The sequence below is a fragment of the Hoplias malabaricus genome, chromosome 6 (assembly GCF_029633855.1).
Source record: "Hoplias malabaricus isolate fHopMal1 chromosome 6, fHopMal1.hap1, whole genome shotgun sequence".
NCBI lineage: Eukaryota > Metazoa > Chordata > Actinopteri > Characiformes > Erythrinidae > Hoplias > Hoplias malabaricus.
The window spans coordinates 22760514-22783723 of NC_089805.1; the positions used below are offsets into that span (position 1 = coordinate 22760514).

General features: G+C 38.2%; 1 protein-coding gene across 1 annotated transcript in view; it reads right to left on the bottom strand.

Moving 5' to 3' along the window:
- kcnh8 (potassium voltage-gated channel, subfamily H (eag-related), member 8) overlaps window positions 1-23210 on the bottom strand; it is a 95611-nt gene that overhangs the window by 66749 nt on the left and 5652 nt on the right. The window contains exon 2 of the mRNA XM_066674310.1: window positions 6177-6410. Within this exon, the coding sequence (XP_066530407.1) occupies window positions 6177-6410 (234 nt within the window). The remainder of the gene's footprint in view (window positions 1-6176; window positions 6411-23210) is intronic.

A 23210-nucleotide genomic window follows, 5' to 3' on the forward strand; every position in this document is an offset into this window, starting at 1 on the left:
AAGGATCCATCACTGTAGAACATCTGTGAAAAACAAGACCATTACGTTATCCAAGTGTGTGTGTGTGTGTGTGTGTGTGGTGCTGCTCTCACTAGCAGCCATAGCCTGTTACTGGAAGCCGCAAGGGGAATTCCATCTGATTGCTCACAGCTGGTGGGTTCTTTGTCAAATCTCTTGTTTCTGGGTGAAAAAAAAATGCCTCTCCGTTACCTGCCACCAAAAAAGGTGATGATAAACAACCCCCTGTTAAACGAGTAGGGAAATGATGAGAGATATACAATGCAGTTTAGAGTCTTATTCTATGTTGATGTCTCTGCTAGAGGTTTCTTTCCAACATCAAAAATGTGATATATATATAATTTTTTTCCTTGTTTTTCTTTTTTTTTTTTTTTTGAAGCATCAAAGCAACTAACAAAACTCTTTTATTGATATTTGGAGATGAATACAATATCTGCTTATCACATACCTTATGGTCAGCAACCATAAAAGTTAAACACCAATAGTTCACCCATTCACATCATTCATTCATTATCTGTAACCGCCTATCCAATTCAGGGTCGTGGTGAGTCCAGAGCCTACCTGGAATCATTGGGCACAAGGCGGGAATACACCCAGTCCTTCACAGACACATTCACTCACACCTACGGACATTTTTGAGTCGCCAGTCCACCTACTAACGTGTGTTTGGACTATGGGAGGAAACCAGAGCACCCGGAGGAAATCCACACGGACACGGGGAGAACACACCAACTCCTCACAGACAGTCACCCAGAGCGGAAATCAAACCCACAACCTCCAGGTCCCTGGAGCTGTGTGACACTACCTGCTGCACCACCATGCCGCCCCCATTCACATCAGTTTAACACTATTAATATAGAGAGAAGGAAGATTTTTATAGTGCTGCAGTTGGTTGCCCAAGCTAGCGCTGCACAATTTAACGTGTAACTGAACATTCCAATTGGAAATTAACTGCTGTTTAATGGAGATTTTAAAACATAAACACATAACGAAAAATAATATTAAATACTGAAGAGATATCAGAACTGTATCACTGCTTTTATTTACATGAACATAAACAACTGCGAGATATCTGCTTCATTCATGTTCATAACACACCACACTATGAGTTGTTACCATGGAGACTGTGTAGGCTCCCCTGTAAACTTCCTACCAACTGAAAAGACTGTGGCTGAATAGAAGTGGGTTAACAGACACTTCGTTTCACACACAGTTTAAAACAGTAAAACAAAAACACATAGTTCCCCTCTGATAATATCAATGTTGAATATGGCAGCTCAACTTTAAACCCTGGAATGGGGTCCTGATGCATTCCAGTCTATTTCAAACAAAAAACAATGAATGCTCAATAAAATAGCTAAATAATAGTGTATTTAATAGAAAGAGATTTCAATGAGTGAGGAGAATACTTCTTTGGTTGGGTAATGCTCTTTACACCTACTCACAGACACAGCCCTAATTATTAGTAAAAAAAAAAAAATGAGGCACTGCTTTAATATTAAGTTCATGGTACTACCAAGCTGAGAGGGTGGATTCTAGCCCATTCTTGAACTGTCTCAAACACAAAGTCATTACATATCTCAACATGCTTGGAGGAGAGCGTTATCTGTCCAACTAAATGAAGTTAGCTAATTGCATTGGCTAACATCATGCTGAGCGAAGATGAATAGAGAAAGGTCCATCTTACCCACCCAGAGAGAGCAAGGCCAATTATGTTCAGTTGGAGTCCTGACCACAAATGGCTGAGGCATCACTGGGGATCAAACTTGCAATCTCCTAATGATCAGGCCAAGCTTTAGAGAGTTTCACCACTTGGGAACTTCATACTACATTTTTGAAGGCTGCTGGCTGCACTCATCATTGAAAAAGAGTGACAGTGCCTTAACTGCCAGTTAGCTGTGTTTCAGACGCCTGAAAGCTAATTGGAAAATATTGTGTGGCATATCTAGCTATCATGCCAATCCGTGAAATTGTCTTGTCGATCAACTGATTGTTCAGGACTCAAGAAGCTATTATAATATAGACTACTCAAGACTATTATTTCATCTTTGCATGTAGCACTAAACATTTCCACAAGTGAGGTGCCATGTCCTCCAACAGTGAGGTCCTCCCATTGAAAACTCCTCAAAACAACGTAATGTTTCACACACTGTCAAAAATCCAATGAAATTAAATATTACAAACACCTAAGGCCTGTCAATACCAGTGTCTCAGATATGAATGTCTCAAATATAAATTGTATTCTCTAGTGTTGTAGTGAAGACCATTAGTGTCAAATGTTTCAGAATGTAAAAATGAAAAGAACAAAAACAAAAACAAAAAAAAAATCTGATGTAAATGATGCTAATAAATTCTAAAAAGGTTTATATGTTGAAGAAAACATAGAACATTAAATAATCATTAAAAAAAAAAAAACAGTCTGAAAACATGGTTGTGGCACCAGCTTTCAGAGAATGAGCAGAGGAGGCTCATTAAAGCCATGAGCCATGCCCTTTTTCCCCGGCAAGGAAACAAGACCCTTTACAGCCAGAGCTTTGATCTGGGAGGTGAAGCTTGTAGCAAATTCTTGAGCCCCACCGGCTGAGGCAGGTCTTTGGACACATGACTCTCAATCTGTTTGACTCTGAGTAGTTTTTGGTGTGAGCTCAGTGAGAAATACCTAGCAGAGGTGTGCTTAGTGTTTTCTGTGTTAATCTTCATCCTCTAAGACAATTACAGGCCAAATTATGTTTTTCACTAAACTCAGTACTGATAATTGTATTTCCTCCCAGATAAATTTTTTTTCCTATTTTTTAAAGAAAACTAGCTCACTCTCTCATTTTACTGCTTTTCTTAGACAGGGCAGAGACCACAGACAGCCCCTTCATCCCCCAATGCCATTGCATGCAGAATTTTAGGTTTAAGCCTAGGATTGACCACCCCTGCAGCAGGCAAGAGCTTAGATGGGGCCAACATCAACAACTTATTGCCCCAGTGGAGCAAAGGATCAATTTAGGATCTCATCCTTTACACCAGTCCATAACAAGACATCAGATATTCACCCATTCGCAAACTCAGACCTGCTTAGACAAGCTCAGTGTGTTTTGGACTGTGAGAGTAACTGGAGCACCTGGAGGAAACCAATATAGACACAGGGAGAACTCAACTCCTCACAGACAGTTTCTAAGGATCCAACACAGGACCCTGAGGCAGCAACACTAAACCTTATGCCACCAAGTTGCACATAAACTTTAAATATTAAATCTGCTTTGGCAGGACTTCAAAGGGAGTGCCTGTCAAAGCATGATAACCTTTATAAAATGTTATTAAAATGTAAAAATTCATAGAGCATGTAACTGCATTTTAGTCATAGGTTTGTAGGCAGCTGTTCATACACTGTTTCTGGATACACTGTTTGTGTCTACTTCTCTAGAAATGCTTTACACTACTTAATAAAGTATTGCTGTGAGAATCTGTTTGCTTTCAGCCACAAGAACACAGCCTGTGGATTGATGGGTATACACTGGTACTTGTAGCCAGATCACCTACTGGGCTGGCATAAAGAGGCATTTCTGCTTACTGACTGACTGACTGACTGACTTCTAATGTTGCAATGCCCTTCTGCAAGTAGGAACCTCATTTCACATTCTGTTACTTCAGCCATATTTCACAATGTGGTGCTACTACACCATGTGTTGTTAGTTTAGCCATATTTCACATAGCACTTTTCTACCACGTGGGGAGGGTTCCAATTCGTAAACTAAATTTGAATCCATTTGGCCCATTTCCACTGACATAAACTGGTTTGCAAACCAGAAGAAAATAGTTCCCAGCTGGAACCAAAGAATGTAGGTTCTTCAGCATGAGCCGTGTCTTTGTCTGTGGGCGTTTCGAGGTTCAGTAACTCAAGAAAGAGCACAGAGCCTCACACACATCGCCTAGTGGAGCTGGATAGGGACATTTACAAAGTTTCACATAAATAAATAATAGGAAATAAAACAGGAACAAACACCATTTGTGTGTGTTTCTGGGGCTGTGTTTGCTTGCTGTTCACAAGCTCAGCAAGACAGCTCGGAACTCAGCAACATTTACACATGTATTATATTTCACAGAAAGAGAAGGACTGCTGAATTTGTCTTATTTCGCATGAGTATGTGTCTTTGTGTTGTGGCATTAGTGTGTTTATAAAACTCCATAAAGCTGTGCACAGCCACTTTAAACTTTGTGTTTTACACTAACCTATTACATTGAATAAATAAGTCATTGTAATTCTTAAAATATACTAAATGTTCTTGGTCTTCTTTGTTTTTTGGTGGTAGGTCATCTAGTATTTATTTTTAAATAGAATGAACAAGAAAAACACTGATGCCAGTGATATATTATGAACAAAATGTTGTGCACCTTTTTTGGTTTCTGCATTTATTAGTCCTGCCCTCCATATTTACTGTACAACACAATCACATAATAAAAAAAAACACATGTAAACTTTGATATGAAGTACTAAAGCTTCTCCAGACCTTCCAATGATGAAAGTGTATGTATTTTGGGCATTTCTGTTTTTGAAATAACAGAAACCCCTCTGTGGTAATGGCTATATGGCTGATAGCTGTCCGGTATTCTATTTGCTCGTTTTCCACTGCAAAAGCAAAAGTTTACTTTACAAAAGTTAGAATACCACTTCTTTACACTATTAACTGGAGCAGATGGGACAATGGAAGAGCTTACTCATCAGCTACTGTACAGTAACTGATGTGTAAGCCCTTCCTCAGATGAGCTCAGAACACATCCATTCCATCCATTATCTGTAACCGCTTATCCAATTTAGGGTCGCGGGGGGTCCAGAGCCTACCTGGAATAATCGGGCGCAAGGCGGGAATACACCCTGGAGGGGACGCCAGTCCTTCACAGGGCAACACAGACACACACATTCACACCTACGGACACTTTCGAGTCGCCAATCCACCTGCAACGTGTGTTTTTGGACTGTGGAAGGAAACCGGAGCACCCGGAGGAAACCCACACGGACACGGGGAGAACACACTAACTCCTCACAGACAGTCACCCGGAGCGGGAATCGAACCCACAACCTCCAGGCCCCTGGAGCTGTGTGACTGCGACACCACCTGCTGCGCCACCGTGCCGCCCTCAGACCACATCTGTTAATCAAATTCCAATTAAACAATTCATCATACACATACAAATGCTTATATTAAACTTTGGGACAAAACAAAAAAAACATCTTAAGTAACTAATATGCTACCATACTATGAGAGAAGATTACACACTTGCCCTTTATATATTCTTTGTCAGAGACACTCATCTGAGGCATATCCTGACCAAGAACAGACTGAGTGACCTCAGCTTGGCCAGAGAGGAAAATCTTATTTGAACTCCTTCACTTGGGGTAGGTTCTCACCCCTACCTGAAGGAAGTATGCCATCTGTTTTTGGAACATAACCATGGCCTCAGACTTGGAGGTGTTAATCCGCATACAAACCACTTCACTCTCTGCAGCAAACTGCTCAACTGAATGCTGGAGGCCTCTGTGAGAAACACCTCGATGGAAGCCTTTGTGTCCCAGGCTACATCTCTCCACCCTGTCCCTGAATATCAGGAGCAGGGGTGGAGACAAGGCACAGCCCTGATGGAGTCCAATGCCCACACTGAACAAGCTTGACTTGCCAAGGATGCGAACACAACTCAAACTCTGAGAGTACCGTATGGCTCACCAGAACAACCCTGGCACTCCATACTCACAAAGCATCACCTCTGTGTGTTGATGTGATTGTGTGGATCTATGTGTGAGCAGGTGTAGAAAGTGTGTGCAGCAGATTAAGCATATTCTATAATAGTTTGAACAAGTTTCCATTTTTGAATTACCTAAGGGAGCTATATGAATGTGTGTGTGTGTGTGTGTGTGTGTGTGTGTGTGTGTGTGTGTGTCTGTATGTGTGTGTTTATGCTGAATAATCAACAGTATTAGTTTAAAAGCTTTGACAAGACACTTATATTATTATCCCAATTAAGCTTCTTTTTTATTATTGAACTGAATTGGTTTGAATTGAACTGGAACCACAGAATGGTTTTGGAATTGCACATAAGAGAGTCTGGAATTGCACATATAACACCCACAAATACAAGCAAATCATGAGTAGATATAATATGTGATGTCCTCTCACCTGTCTTCTTGTAGAACATGATCTCCTCTTTGAGTTCACTGCGCTCCTCAAGAGCTGCGTCCACGTGCATGATGACCTGTTCACTGGTCTCAGGGCCATACAGGAACTTACAGGCACAGCTCTGTTGCATGACCTCAGTGCGTGCAAAACCTGAGAGCTCACAAAAGCCATCTGAGCAGTACACAATTGGAAAGCCTTTTGCTACCTGAGCATTGGCCAGGATGAAATTGCTGTCTGTGGAGAGAGAGAGAGAGAGAGAGAGAGAGAGAGAGAGAGAGAGAGAGAGAGATTATTACTCATATTTTCGAAGTGTTCTAATTGTGCCATATAATGCACTGTTTAATGCAAAGCCTCTGGCAATGTGTGGCCTTAAGTTTTTCGGGGTTTTCTTAAGGAAACAACTTGTGAGCATCTATTTGGTAGATTAAGTTTTATGCAAATACCAGTTGCAATCTTGTGCACACTAGATACCGTGAAGTGAGTAACAGATGTGAGCACAAGACAATACTTAGCACAAGTTTGAGTAGCCGGTGCTTGCTTGTTAGCATGTAATGCTCACTAATTAGCATCTGGTGATCATTTAACAGCATCTGGTGCTTAGTGCTTAGTGCTCTGGTGCTTAGTGCTCTGGTGCTTAGTGAATAATATCTGCCACACAATTAATAGCATATAGAGCTTACTTAACAGTATCTGGCATTCATTTATTAGCATTTGACAGATTAATAATACATGGTGAAGAAATTCAGTTGTCTCAAAACACATCTTCTTAGAGGCTCAGCAAATTAATATGAAAAAGTGTAAAACCATAAAAACATGGGTTTTTTCTGGGTTTTTAACTCATCTATTGCCAGTTACAGTAAATATACCAAACAGTGAAAGAATCCTGAGATTCCTCAAGGTCAGTCAATCAATCAAATGTTATTTATATAGCAGATTTCACAAAAGGAAATGGTGGATGTTATACTAAAATTGTTTACAATTTAGGTCCCACCCACAGGCTACAACTCCCCTTATAACATAGCATTCAGCCTGAGAGTCCTGACTATTAAGGGCTGCAGCATCAGGAACTAGAAATAAAAAACCTCCTTACAAGAAGTGTGATTTGTGATCCCTTACCCATTTTGATGATCATGATACATCCTGGTCTTTGTGTAATGTTAGTTTATAGAATTGTGATTATAATAAAAGATAAAGAAATAGGAGCTGAAATATAGCCCAGAATAGCCCAGAGGAAAGTAAAATCAGAAATTAAATCTCCTTAACAGCTCTGTAGTTTCTCCTAGACAGTAATGAGGTCAGAGGGAAAGACAATTGAGACTTTAGCATAAGTCTCCTGCTCAAATATGTCTCCTGAAATAAAGACCTCAGTAAAGTAACAAACAGTGCTTAGATATGCCAGATGAACTAAACCCTACTCTATCCTTTATCTCCTGTATCACTCTCTTGTGTCTCTTTTTGACTCATTGTTTTTCTCCTAAATATAAAATACATTTCAGAATTATTATTGTTGATCTCTTTGTTCAGCAATAGTCTAATATAATGAAAAGTAATCTAATCTAATCTAGAGAAAATTTATCTTGAGAAAATGCTCCAGAGATGCCTTGCATTTCATTAGGTTACATAACCAATTTACAGTCTGCCACTTGGATGGTTTTGTTGCTGTTTTGTTGTATGTATGTGTCAGAAAGTAAATGAATAACCTAAGCTTGGTAATTGAATACAGTAACATGGCCATGTCCTACATCTCCCTGAGGACTGAACTCACTGAGCTACAGCTCTAAATCCTCTCACAGACGAGAGGAAACATGTTTACCACTCCAGCCTCATTTACAAAAGCCTCTCAGACCGAGAGGAGAAAAGAGTTCACAGCTGAACTACTTTCCCCAGTACGGTTCTGCCCACATCAGCAGAAGCACAAGTTGGGAGTTTTTAAATGTAAGAGAAATGTGGAGGAGAATTATAAGAGTGGATGAAGAGAAGTATAAGGGAAAAGAGCAGAATACTGGGAGACAGAGAAAGAAGGAAGTTGCAAGAGGTGGATAAGGGAGAGATAGAAATACAAATACGGAAAGAAAAAAACGAGAGAGACAGTGAAGGAGAGACACAAAGGGAAAGAAAAGCAAGAGAGAGTGAGTAAAGTTGAGAAACAGAGACAGAGAGGGGAACAGAGAGAGAATGAGGGGGGGATATGAGAGAAAGATCCACTAAAAAAAAGGAAATGGAATAGAATATTATATATTAATATTAATTAATATTAATGTTTCAATACATTTTTGCCAATTATTTTTCCACATGTGCAAATATCACAACAAAATTAAAAAACGAAATCACTAAGTTTGTAGGGTTTTTTTAAATTCTGTGACCATACAAAATAAAATTTAAAAAGCTGTTTGTGACTTGATTTCCAATACCTTGCTAATATTTCATGGTTAAATCTAAAAATAAAAATTATGTTTTCATTAATTTAATTATATTTTAGATTAGCTTTTTCCCTTAAATTGCATTATCAGCATCAAAATTAAAATTAAAGCACAATATGCATTTAGCTAGCTTTTCCTTTTTAACAGCACTATGCCACAGATGAGACAAATGTAAATTTAAATGAAAAGATATTAGTTTAGAATGCAAATGACAGTTTAAGTTTTTGTTTTCAGTGATAAAAATAAAATAAAATTAATATGCCACACACTGATGATTAATTTTCATTTACCTTTTTCTTTTCCAAGCTGTGCAATATTTAAATATATAGTCACTATTCAAAAAATAAAAATGTTTCTCCAGAATAGTAACTTTCCAAAAAAAACTTCCTTAACTTTCAATGGATGTCAACACTAAAAGATTTTATTCCAAGTAATTTTGGAGAGTCTCTGTTGGTCCATTTATCATGACATTTTCACACAATGAAGGACTGCTGCTGTGTTCAAATAACTAAAAACAGACAAAAATGGAGACATTTTTCTTTGGACAGTGACAGTGTGTGGGGGTGCTCTCTTTAATTCGTCTCATAGTCTGAAATCGTGATAGCAAATGTGTTGTCAGAATTTTTTTTTCATAAAATTATTATATTGCCCAGACAGTTACTATTCATTACTTCCATGCTATCTTATATTAGCTAGGCGATATCATATCCTTTACAGACACTGAATATGTGACAGCTCACAGCTCTAAATAAATCCACGGTAAACAATGTAATAAAAAAAACCCTTGATAAACCTTTTGTTGTTTTTTTTAAGAAAGTAGTTGTTTTATTTTTTTTAGAATGCTGTCCACCTCCACAGCTGTGTATGTAGGCAGCAGGGAAATTTACTAGATACTGAGACACACCCAAGGTCTTCATTTTGTTAAGCTAATTTAACATATAGGTACGGGATAAAATGAAGGTGAGGTTATAGGTGCACATACTGTCCACAAAAACATCCTTAGACTAAAATATTTGAGTATTGCTGACCTAGAGGTCAGTGGAATGTGTGTGGAATATTGGGCAAAGCCATTCCCTGGACACTAGCCTGCTGTCTAGCAATGAATGTTAAAGGCAGGAGCTCGACACCTCATCCCAGAAGACAGCTCCATCTCTTCATCTCTCCATCACTCTCTCTCTTTCTCTTTATCCCTCTATTTATTCAACTGGGGTCATAACCCCTTATCCTACAGCTCAGCACGAGCTCACATGCTGCTTGATATAGTAGATGGCACTGGATTTGTTGTCCAATAAAATGTGCGTCTTTCAGAAGAATTTCTTTTGTTGTTAGATAGAAAAATTAGCCATAAATGCAAATTTAGTTATCACGGCCAATGGGAGGACTGAGGCGGAGGAACACACAAGTAATGTTTTTACTTGTTTTACTAAACAAATGCACAAACAGAAAAACACAAGCAGGACACTGGAAACAATTTAGAACATAAACAAAACCACCATGAACAAAAACAAATCAGAAAACAACCATGAACCAATGAGCATAAACACAAACAAACACATCCACACACAAGACCGTACAAAGGAGCACAAGGGTTTTACATACACATGGGAACACCTAGAAGAGATAACAAGAGGGCAAGATAACAAAGGAGACACAGGTGGGAACACTGATTACAAGGCAGGACTAGGGCGGGGGCTAGGGCAGAGACAAGGGAGGAGACTGGAACAAACCAAAACAGAGCCACATGCTCTGGGCAGAAACAGGGCAGAAAGCATGACAGTAGTATGTAATTTTAAAGATTCCAGTGCTATCAATTTACAGTGTTGAATATATACTATGTGGACAATAGTATTTGTCTATTCATGCTCTCTGTCTTTACAAACATTTCTGAAAGGACAGGTGGTATTAAAGAGCTGACTGAATTTAAGTATGGTACAGTAATAGGATGCCACCACAGCAACAAGTCAGTTTGTGATTTCTTCCCTCCGACATATTCAGCATTAAACTGTGAGTGGTGTTAACCCAAGGTAGCATTTAGGAACTACAGTAATTCAGCCACAAACATAAAAATAAATAAAGCTACAGAGACAGGTAACACTGCTGACTATACATGCAGAGGTCCAGTTCTCCAAATGCCATTAACATCAGCATAAAACAGTTTGGGCTTCCATGGTCAAGCAGCTGCATGCAAGCTTCACATCAACATGCATAATAAAAAAAAGCAATATGGAGTGATGTAAAGCATGCTGCTATTGGACTCTGGAGCAGTGGAAACATGTTGGCTGGATTGATGAATCAAGCTTCTGTATCTGGCAGTCTGAGGTACAAGTCTGTGTTGGTGGAGGATGCATAATGCTATGGACTTGTTTTTCTGAGGTTTTTCTAGGCCCCTTAGTTCCTGTGAAGGGAACTCTTAATGCATCAGCACACCAAGACATGGATTAAATGATTGAATGCTTCGCACTTTATGGGAAGAAATGGCAAAATACTTTTTTGTTCCTGCATGACACATGTACACAAAGCAAGGCCTGTAAAGGCATGGTTGATTGAGTCTGGTGTGGCCTGCAGAGTTCTGACATCAACCCCATCAAACCTGTTTGGGATCACGTTTCAACCAGGCCCTCTCATCCAACCTCGTTGTCTGACCTCACAAATGCTCTTCTGGATGAATAGGCCAAAAAATTCCATCAACACAATAAAGACAAAACCTTATAGAAATCCTTCCCAGAAGAGTGGGTTTGGGCTGCAAAGGACGAGACCAACTTTATATGAATGCCTAAGAATTTAGAATGGGATGACATAAAATGTCCTTTAAATGCAATGTGTAGATATTGAAATACAGTGAAACCTTGACTTACGAGTGAATCAACTTACGAACTTACGAGAAATGAGCCATCGCCTGGAGGATTTTTTTGCTTTATGATGCAAGCCAAGATCTGAGTTACGAGCGAGCGAGCTTACACCACCCACCAAAGGTAGCCCAACAAACTTTCAGTTCACGTGACGCTTGACATACTTCTTTCATTTTCAACAACTGTTCTGTCTCCAGTTAGATGTTGGCTATCGGTCTGTATTGTTTTCTGACAGAATACGCACAGGTAGTGTTGCCAAGTGTCCCGTATTTGGACACTAAAAGATGCGGTCTGTTAGAAACCGTTACGGGACGAGTTTTGTTACGTCTTTTTTGAGGTCACGCTTTTATGTTTGAGACAGAAACACGCAGCGCCCTCGCTCTCAGCTGGAGCGAGGGACAGATTCTATATGGCTCCTAAACAGAGAACACGATTTTCTTTGGTCATTACCTTTATTTAGCCAATCAGCAGCCAGAGATATCTGTCCATTATTCAGTGTGCAGCCAATGGATTCACCGTCCCTCCTACAGCGGTTTGTTTTGCGGCGGCGATTTTAGCTCTCTGAAGGTCAGAGCTGAAACACTGGGAACTACATCTCTGCTTTAGATAGAACTAATGTTATCTTATCTCCTTGTGGCTTTGCTTAATCCTTACATTGTCAAAGAAATGTGCTGCTATGAGACAACTACCCCAGACCCCCCTAGTTAAAGCTTAGCCCCCCTTTCCATTAACCTCTAGTGACAGCCCCATCTTTTATCTCAGTGGTATCGCTGTTATTTATAGCATTGTAGCATTAACAGTGTAGCAAGTAAATTAAGCGATAGAGCACAAAAAGAAAAACTCCCAACCTCCACCGCCAAACTCCTTCACCTCCACCAGTGTATTCTTCTGATCTTCTGGGTAAATACACTTAACAGAATCAGTTTATTTCTTATCATTCTATTTTATTTTGTATTTTTTTCTCTTTTATTTGAAATAAATTCTCTTTTTTATACATTTTGTTTGTTATTTATAAAGTACATTTTCTTTTTTAAAAACTTTAAAAAATTTCAATGGGGGAATTTTAAGCTGATATACAAGCAAATTAAGTTACGTGTTTGGTCACAAAATGAATTAAACTCATAAGTCAAGGTATTACTGTACTAATATATTTGAATGACCATGCAGTAGGGCTAAATTGAATATTGTCTTGGATTTTATGGATAAGTTTTACTTGTAACAAATATTTCATAGTTAAGGCAGAGCTGTAATTGCTTAGAAAATGTTGCTCTCCACCCACCTATGCATTCTTTCATAGAAGCATCTGTGAGATTTGGATAAACTTCACAGAATTTACGGAATGCGTTACGGAAACACCCATTCACTTTCCCGTAGCTCAGTCAGTTATGTCAGTTTGGTGTAAGTTTGAGTGCTTTGTTTAATGAACTGGGGAAAAAATCCTAAAAATTAAAAATGTTCACTATTTTCCACTTCACCCAGATGTAGTTGACATGTCACGTTTCCTCATTTTGTTTGTTTAGTGCTGAAGCTAAAGCTAATATTTTCAATGAATCCCAAAAATCAGCAGTTTTTTGAGGAAAAACCTTCACACAAACCACCCCAACCACATCCAGCTCTTTATTAAGGTATCACAGACATTTTTTGTTTGTTTATTTTTAAGAGCACAGTATAAGTTACTGCAAACTATAAAATGAAACACAACTTAAAAAAAATACTTGGATCTATATTGACTTCTAGTGTTATTAGCAATATTAGCCTCTTAGCCTCCAGTGCTAAACTGAAGAAGCACAATTCTGGTTGTTCGTGGTTGACTGACTCATGCCTCTTTCACATGGTAATCCAGAAATGTTTACCCGCAGGAACTGTAGGTGTGAACACGAGCACTTGCAAGATTTGTTGCGGACATTACCTGGTTTTTATACTGTTAGAGCACACTAGTGAAGACTCCAGGTAAAGTTAAAGTCAGCACATGTGAGAACAGAGTTTCTCCTGCACTCGCTGCTGCAAGGCACTGCTCCACGTCTAAAGCACATGTTTCATTTCCTGCTGCGAGAGCATGTCTAACAAAAAAATCTCTTGCTGTGAGCTGCATGTGTGAAAGATCACTCCGGGACATCTCCAGACCCAATACTCCAGAGTTTCTCTAGAAATTCTCTGCACTTGCCCTACTTAGCAATAGTTGTTATTAAATAAATATTTTATGACTGGAGAACATGTAACCATACTGCAAAGGCTTGATATAGTTTGATTACAAAAATCTTTATCTTTGTTTACATGCAAACATGGACATAACTGGGTTTGTATTTGAAAGCTGAATTTATAGAAGAATCAGTGTTGGGTAGAGTATAATAAACTCACTCAAGCAAAAGTATGTTCTGGCAAAAATCCAGTATATTTACAACACAAATACAGCACATAATATTCATGAAAATTATTACTTATTACTTTTACTTTTTTTCTAATTGCTCACATGAGATGATTAATTAAATTTGTTCTTAAAATGACCAAATTCCACTCCATGGGTTGAGTTCCCCACATAGAGGAGCCATGTTTAAAATGGGCTTATCATTTTAAATACATGTATTGTGTTAATGGTACTAATAGTACCCATCATCCTGCCAGTTGCTGGGCCCTTCTCTTGGCTAAAAGAAGCTAGCAAGAAAATTATTCACATGCATTTATCACACATTTGCACCCACAAATTAAACAGACAGAGACTCACAAATATAACTACACTTCCCATCCACATAGGGACCCCATCTGGTTTAGCTCACACATAATTGGATAGATGGAGTACCTTAGCAAAGAAGTAAATCCATTACCCAATATATGTGTGTGTGTGTGTGTGTGTGTGTGTGTGTGTGTGTGTGTGTGTGTGTAACTTTTTGTACTTTTTGGATACTAAGGGTCCTTGAGTGATCATTAGGGGAGAAAAATGCAGTTCTGTGTGTTCCTGTTTTTTCCCCAGTACACACTTAAAAACGATGGTCCTACAAGGGTTCTTTAGTAAAGAAAATTGTTCCATATAGAACCCAAAATGCTCAAAAACGTTTTGCATGATTAAAAGGTTCCTTGCATCGTGAATGGGTTCCTCAGATTGATAGGAAATGTGCTATAGATTATCCTATATAGCATCTTTTAGAAAAATGGTTCTATAAGTCATGAAAAACAGTCCTTCTATTGTAACAGACATGACATTTTAACATTAGAAGAACCATATAGTGTGCCATACAGCACTCTTTTCTGAAAGGTGCTTTACAGAACAATCTATAGCACATCCGCTATCATTCTCTTCACATTTCCCATTCCATTCTCACATGCGCAGACTTGGACTTTACCCTGAGTCTTTAATATGGCCCTTTAACAGCCTTTTCTCTTTGCATTCTGTCCATTTCTTTGAAAAAATGTGGCTTTATAGGCAAAGTAAAATCACAAAATTTGCCACGGTACTAACTCATATTGAGACAAATAATTAGTGATATAAAATACAGAGGTATGTATCATCAGCACTCATTTTGCTCATTATGGGTAAAACTGCAGTAATGTATTGATATAATACATGCTGAAATATATGTTTATAATATGTTATCATGACATTCCTGGCAGGAGCAATCATTAGCTATCTCACATTCTCAAACAACTCTGTTAATGAAATCAAATTTGTTGTATTTTTTTTAATGGAAAACATCAACACTTATACTCAACGTCAGCATACTTCCAAGCATGTTGGGCTTTCCAGTGGCTTTGTTAGCAACAGAACAAAATGAAGTAGTTAGGTGTAGCATTATGTGACTGGGGCAGTCCAAGCTAAAAGGTGGAATTAAACTAGGGGAAGAAGTGGATATGCTAAAGTGCTAAGTATGACTAAAGTTTGGCCATACAAATCAAAATAAGGTTTTCAAATCTAAGCACTGTGAAGTCATAAGGCTCTGATATTCCCTCATATGTGAAAAAGGCCTATTTGTTTCTAGGTGGGAAATAGTCTGCATGAGTCATGACAACAGATTGCTAAATACACTATGCCAATATGGACAATAAAGACACCTTCCAGTAAAAATCAAGTTTATTTCCTCTGTTACCATGTCATTGCTGTGTTTTACAAGGTACAAGACAAGTCATGTATGAAATAAGTCTTTTGCCATGGCTTAATTCTGCTTTGAAACTGGTGTGTTCAAATGGACAAATTCAGACAGCCAGGGTTTTTTTCTTTTCATTACACACTGCTAAGGATCCAGTCACATCAACTTTCAAGCTGCATGTGAACAACCGAAGGGTAAGTGGAGTTGTTTGTGGACTAATATTGTATTCATAGATCTGTGCATACTGAATGAAGATTAAGGTGTAGAGTTATATTTAAGTCACTTTTAAGGCATTAAGGTGTTTTTCTCTTGGAAAGAAAACTAAATTTGAACAGAGATGAGTTTTAGGGCTTATATGATGACAGGAGTGGGACTTGAAAATGAGGGTAAGTAATTTAATTTCCTTAACTGCAACTGCCACAGCCCTACCAGCTGTTGGCTACCTCTAACAGGACACTCTTTGTCAGCATACTGTGTATTTTTAAATTGGATGAATGTTTCAGTAAGTATTTATGCCTTTTTCTGCATCTGATTTTGTAAATTCTTCATATCACCAAAAATGTGTTCATAAATCAAATTTAGCACATGGAAATGTGATTTCCCATATTTACCCTCAATTTAGCCTCAATTAATGCAGATATTTAAACTCTGAGCTAGTGACAGGAAAGTATTAAACAGCTCCTGAGCCAATGGTTGTCCATGAAAACCTGGGATGGTTAGGAAGCACACTGCCCCTTTACCCAGCAGAGCATAAACAGCATTGTTTATTCATTTAATGTCTGCAACTACTTAATCCTGTGTCTCTGGAACCTAGCCAAAACAATTGGGTATGAGGCAGGAACACACCATGGACATCACACACTCTTGCAATCACTTTTGCTGTCAATCTACTAACCAACATGTGTTTTTGGATTGTTGGACTTATTATACCATTTTTCCACAGGTTAACACAGTTCCCTGGGGATCAAACTACAAATGATTGGGTTGATTTATTTCATAGTTTGTGGGTTGGTAGGAGCTCCAAATTCCTAAATTAATGTGACTAAATTAGGGTGGATTTTTCATAATATATGTAAATTGTTATGAATTTGGTCCATTTGTAATATATAGCAGTGGTTGGGTTTCTTGTTTGTTTGTTTGATTTTTTTCTAATTAAATAAACATAAATTTTATATAAAGAAGGAGATATGTATAACAATATATATATAGTGTGGATAGCAGAAGCTGGGACAGTAAGCCAAATGCATACAGGGATATATAAAGTGGAGAAAGAGAAGTGGACACATTTCTCTACTGTCCCAGTTTGTTTTCATGTCCCTTAACACACACATACTCACACACACACACACACACCCCAGTTCATGTCCCAAACTGTAACACCTGAGAGCTATTTAAAGAGCCAGTATGATTAGTGAGGGGGGCAGAAGCACAAGGAGAGCGAGATAGAATGAGGGAAGGGGGGTGTGAGGAGGGAGGGAGCAAGGGACTGAAGGGGAAAAAAGAGGGTGTCAGAAGAGGGGGTCAGGAAATATTTTGGAGCTTTCTATTCTAATGGGATCACCTGTGTTCAAGGCCTTTCTTTTTACAATCCAAGACAAGTGTAAAAAAAAAAAAAACCTTCACGAGTGTTACCTCAGGAAATGATCATACAGCACCAAGGTTGTCCTCGTCGCCATGGTAATTCCTCTATGTAGGTTACAACATTCTGTATAGTCAAGAATGTCCCATTCACACTAACCGTTTTGTAGCTCTGAATCCTATTAGGCTGAATTATTGAAATGGCTGCCCTGCTGCATAATGGCCGTCAGCGTTGTTGACTTCTTCGAGCTGAACGGCCGGTTGACCTCTAGAAAACAGGTGCCATCAATCACCAGCTGGTTTCGAATTCAGCTATTCCTACCTTGCTCTGGAAAGGTCCATTAGGGCTGTCCTCAGTCACTAGACACTGCCTGGCTGTGGAACAATGGAACAGCCGCTATCCTTTTGCCTGAAGAGACCCATTTATTCCACCACTTACAAATTCAATTAACCCCAACATATCAATAGTTATTAGGCCTACTTTGTACTGTACACATTTACATGATTAATTACACTATAAGCTAAGAATAGACTCTGTGGACAAATGCTCAGCATTTCAGCCTCCAAGTATGGTATGAAGGCTAAACATTGGATAAACATAGAGTATTTAATGGCAACCACTTGACTCAAAATCAAGTACTACTTCAGGATTGCCACTCATCCCAAAGGTTTCATTGCTCCATAGCTCATTGTGTGCATGTGTGGGAGGGGCGGTGGTTGAGGGGGGTTGCCCATTGTGCCCCAGTAAAATGTTGCTGTGCCCCACTAAAATTACTAAAATGTTGATTTTAACCTGGATTGCTGAGCAGAACTACAGGACAAGCCATGCAAATTCATTAAAGGAACTACATTTCCCATAATGCCCCAGTGTCTTTCTAAAAGCTTGAGCAGCTAACACTTTCAGTCAGAGGCCGTTTATTTTGTTTTATTTCCATGGAGTAATGGATGTTTGTTAATATTTAAAAGAATGTCTGCCACGCAACATACAAGGTCATTATTGCTCACAGCAATATATTTTGGTTATGGCCACTTATAAATGTATAGTCTAGAAAAATACATAATACACCACTAAAGCAAACAATCTCATTCCCGAGCCACAGAGAAAAAAAGGAAAGATCATTTAACACAACACAACATAAAATTCTCATGAGCATTTTAAATACGGTTGTTTATGAATCAGTCAATTTTAGACAATGTCAAATTAAATTAGGAGCTGTAGAAGTTAGAAGGTAGTAAGCAGCAATGTCCCTGTACATTCTGTGTGTGCCCCATTACAACTTAAAGTCTAGAAACACCCTTTCTTTATACCATCTAATCGGCTCTTAGCATTGGATAAGCTCATGTGCAGCTTTTGCAGAGAATTCCGTTTAATTTGTTTGGTGTACTCTGTATATCTGTGTCCAGAATGGGTAAACCCTTAACGTGGATGATAATAGGACATCTACTAACATTTGGACATTTAGTGTACATGCAGTTTGAATTCTGTATTGACAGGCTCCAGTCAGCACTTCTGTATTTGTATCCATTTGTTTTGATGTTAAGTCAATGTCATATGCAGCCAGGGATATAAATGATGGATTTTCTTCTTTCCAACAAAACAGGACTCTACAGACAATATATTCATTTAATTCAAATCATGATTAAAGGTCCCTTTTCCTGGTTACAAAAAATAAAATTTGTTATTGATTGAAATGTTAAAATCTTCAGTTTTAATAGAATTTCTCTGCTACTAAGCCATGAGTGAGAAACAATTCAGGTCAAATAGCACACTGCACAAATGACCTTAGATTGAATATTACAGAAACTCTCTAGCCAGAATGAAAAATGTTATCCTTTTTAAGTTTAAAGATAAAGAAGATACCTTTGAAAGTGGGAATGCAGAAGGAGGGCAGATAGCGTTTTTTCTAGTAAATAGAACATTTCTAAATACTGTTTTCTTTCATAAAACTGTAGTAACTGTCTGTAATCACAACAGACAGAACAGATTAAACACAACAGAACATCAGAAATATCTTTTCTGAATGAAAAAAAAAAATCTCAGCAAAGACAGAATTTTTTTGTCTAATGTCAAAGGCTTGTAATAATTAGCCTATAGCCGGTTGGTTTACAACACAGAAATTCCCAATACTTGTGTGTGAGGTTCTTTACCTTCTTAATGTAGTACTGGGTGTTATAATATGAAAACATTAATGCTATAAATCATGAAAATCATATAAAATAAGTATTGTGTCAAACTGTTAAGGCAGATAGATGGTCCTACAAAAGTTCTATAGAGAAAACAGAGAAAAATAACATTTAAATCTAGTGTCCAGAATACACAAAAGCATACAATTATATTAAAGACTTTTGATGAAAATATATTGTTAACTGGATCACAGGTAGTATGAAAAATCTGTAAATTTACAAGGAAGTATATGCTTCACTTTTAATAATGGATAATATATGTGTGAAAATAGCTTAACATGTCAGTGATATGGATTCTTAAATCTGTTTTCTGTGTTCATTTCAGTGAGTGAGAGGGGGAAAGAGAGCAAGAGAGATGGAGCGAGAGATCCATCTGTATTCTGTTCTGTCTCACTGGGAGAGAAGAAGCCCTTTGGGACTGGGAAAAAACACAGTGGCCTTGGGAAGCCAGACCATGTGTTATGGTGCCATTGTAATCCTGTCGTTATAGTTTCACTGATAGAAGAGCAGCATACACTGCGTTTGTTAACAGACATTTGTCTAGGATTTCAGTCTTTATAATCTGGATTAAAAGCTGTGTCCAATAGGCTAATATTGCAACAATGGCAGAAACACAAACAAGAAAGTCTACTCTGCTAATAATTTAATAATATCACCAAAATAATAAATGATTTTGTATTGTTTCTGCAGTGCTGAGCCTGGAATAGCAATGAAATCTAGCAAATAAAAACATCACACAGATATGCTAACAAGGTTAACAAAAGTAAACATTGTAGGGGTCTTCAAAGGAACACTGCGTAATATTGTTAACTTACAATGACAGCTTCAAAATCATTGTGATGCTTCACTGACCTGTAATATGGAAAATAGAGCCTCTGGACTCAGCACTGCAGTAACTGTTCTGTGGAACTATGTATGGAAGTTATAAAATCTGAAAAAAATTTATATCAAGTGATGTAATCATTATATCACTGATGATGCACTGTTCTCACTTAATACAGCATGGTTTGATTATGCTTAAGACTTCGCAATTAAATTAAATGTTTTTAAATGTTAAGTTAATGCTTGGTGCGAAGGCAGTAAGTAAATCGCCTGGTGACACCTGTCTCTGTCACTTACACTGCTTCAACTTCCTGTACTTGATCCGCAAGTCTTAACCATCTGTAAAAAATGACAAAGTGCCGTTTCTACATTGCGGAGCCCAGAGTAGTAATGACAGAGGCTCTGTTCTCACTATTATAGGCCGGTGGATCATCTTATTGATTCTGAAGCTGTAATTTTAAACTAAAAACATTATGGAATGTTCAATTTAAGGAATAAGTGAGTCAGAAAAAGCATATAAATTGCTTTCAGCTTTAAATAGGGAGAAGACTGTAATATGAAAAACCCATTATTTCTCTATGCTTTCTTTGCTTTTGCCCCTCCTTTTTCTCTTTGTTGAGAACTGTATCACTTCTTGTATATTTGCTGTCTCTCTCTCTCTCTCTCTCTCTCTCTCTCTCTCTCTCTCTCTCTTTCTTCCACTCCTATTAATGGTGACTGATTAGCTGTCTGCGTGCTGTGTGAAGTTCACTGTTGTAGCTTTTCAGGTAGAACAGCAAGCTAAAATCTCGGTACAGAGTGGTCTCAGAAGAGACGTCACACCAGATGTTCATATGATACGTTTACACTTAAAATTGTGTCGAGGTGGATGCACCACAGCTTTGCAGAATGAGATTTATGAACAGACGTTTGTGTGCCTACTCAATTTGGGCCAGAACTGAAGCATGAATGCATGTAGTACTGTATAGCACTGGCAGAATGTTGGGAAGTTGTAATGAGCAGGCTGCCAGAAACACAACCATTTCCTGACCAAGGTGTCATGCATTTTGCTTCTAATTGTGCTAAATGAACCATTACTGAAAAATCTTCTTGTAAAAGAGTGCTCACCTAAAATGATGGTTAACCTCTCCCCTCCTCTCTCTCACTTTCTTTCCGCACCAGAAAAACACTCATATTCTGCTTCAGTGTAATTACCAACCATATGCCACCACTGACAGCTACCTGCATGGAGAGCTTTTTTGTCGTGACTGAATAACTGAATCGTACTCCTCACAGACGATGGATGTTTTTTGTTGCGGCATGCTTATATGAGTCTTAATATCTGGGTCATTTCCCAATTGTTTGCCTCACAGTGTTAGATGGATGATGACAATAAGCGTCCTCCATGGACACCATGCATATATTTAGCCCTTATACCTGGAGACCAAGTCTGAAATTCCCAATCTGCCTTCCCTATAAAGTTCACATTTAGCCCTGCTGCTGATGTTGTTTGCTGTGTGACGGATGCTATTTTCAGTCGTTTTGGTGCCATTCTCTGCCATTTTAGTTGCCGTTCCTCAAGGACAAAAATGTTGGCCCACTGGGATATAGCCAGTTTGGTGCTGTGCAAATTTCACAGCCCCCAGGATACTTACTTGTGGTGGGAGTGTTCCATTAATTTATATTTAGAGCTGCAAAGCTCCATGGTAGCCTTAGATCCTGTTAAAATGGTATCTGCTCCTGAAAAAAAGGGTGTCAAACTAGTCTGCCAAGTACCATCCCAGACAAGGGCAAGAACCTGCCAGAATCACTGTTTCACTGTGATTTTTTTTTGCTCAGTCTTGGACACATTGATTAGTATTGGACACCCAAAATTAATTTTAGTTGGTGTTTAAGTGTGTAATATGCAGTATGTTTTCAAGTATTGTTCAATGAGTATACAAAAAAATCCAAAGTGCATACATGGAACCAGTCAGTTTTTGAGTATGATAATGGAATACGTCTCTGTCTCATATAGTGCTGTACTCCCTATGTAGTGCACTTCACAAATTATAAACTAATACTATTATACTCAGACAGTGCACTAAACATTAGACAGAGGGACAGAGGGAAGCTTATATGGTATAAACATTGTTTTTTAATCTGACATATCATGCACAATTTTAGTGCATAAACCATTATTTTATGACATCAACTTTGCACTACCCAGTGTGGATGAAGATTCACTATATTGCCAAAGTATTCATGCACCCATCCAAATATCTGAGGTCAAGTGTTCCAATTACTTCTATGGCCAAAGGTGTATAAAATACCAAGAACCTACACATGAAGACTGCATCTACAAATATTTGTGAAAGAATGGGTCACTCTCAGGAGTTCCAGTGTTGTACCTTGATTGGATGCCACCAGTCGTAAAATGTTGTTGCTTCTAAATATTCCACACTAAAATGCCAGTGATATTATAACAAAATAGAAGTGACTGGGAATGACAGCAACTCAGCCAAGAAATGGTAGCCCATGTACAATGACAGAGTAGGGTCAGCAGATGCTGAAACCCATGGAGGAACTGTGCATTGGAAAAAGTAAAAGGAACTTAAAATGCAGCAGCTTTGGCTATGTCATTAAATATCAACCTCTGGTTCCATCAAGAACCTTTCATTTGATGATTGTTGTGATGAACCATGTTTGAACATGAGATATATTGACAGGGAAGAAATTCTTAAGTTAATAGAACCTCCACATAATGTTTTAGACACTCTTTTACAACAAATAATTTTGGCTCCCCAAAGAACCATTTGGAGATTTGTCGGGGAAGGATTTTATAAGGTTTAAAAAAAATTCCATGCCAGTGTAAGATTATTTCTTCCTTTATATAATGTGCAGGCTTTTAATCTTTATGGTAGTTTGAAAACTCAACATTCAGTTTCAGAAAAGGTTCTTAGAAGAGCCATCCAAAAATCTTTTTTTTAAGGAACTAAAATGGAAAACCAAAATTCATTTGTGACATTACAGAGAAAATTTCCTTCCATCTCCTTTTAAGGGTGTTCTAAATTAAAGGTTCTTCCTATATCCTTGATATTATAAAGAGGTCCTAAAAAGTCCACAAAGCTTCTACACATTCAC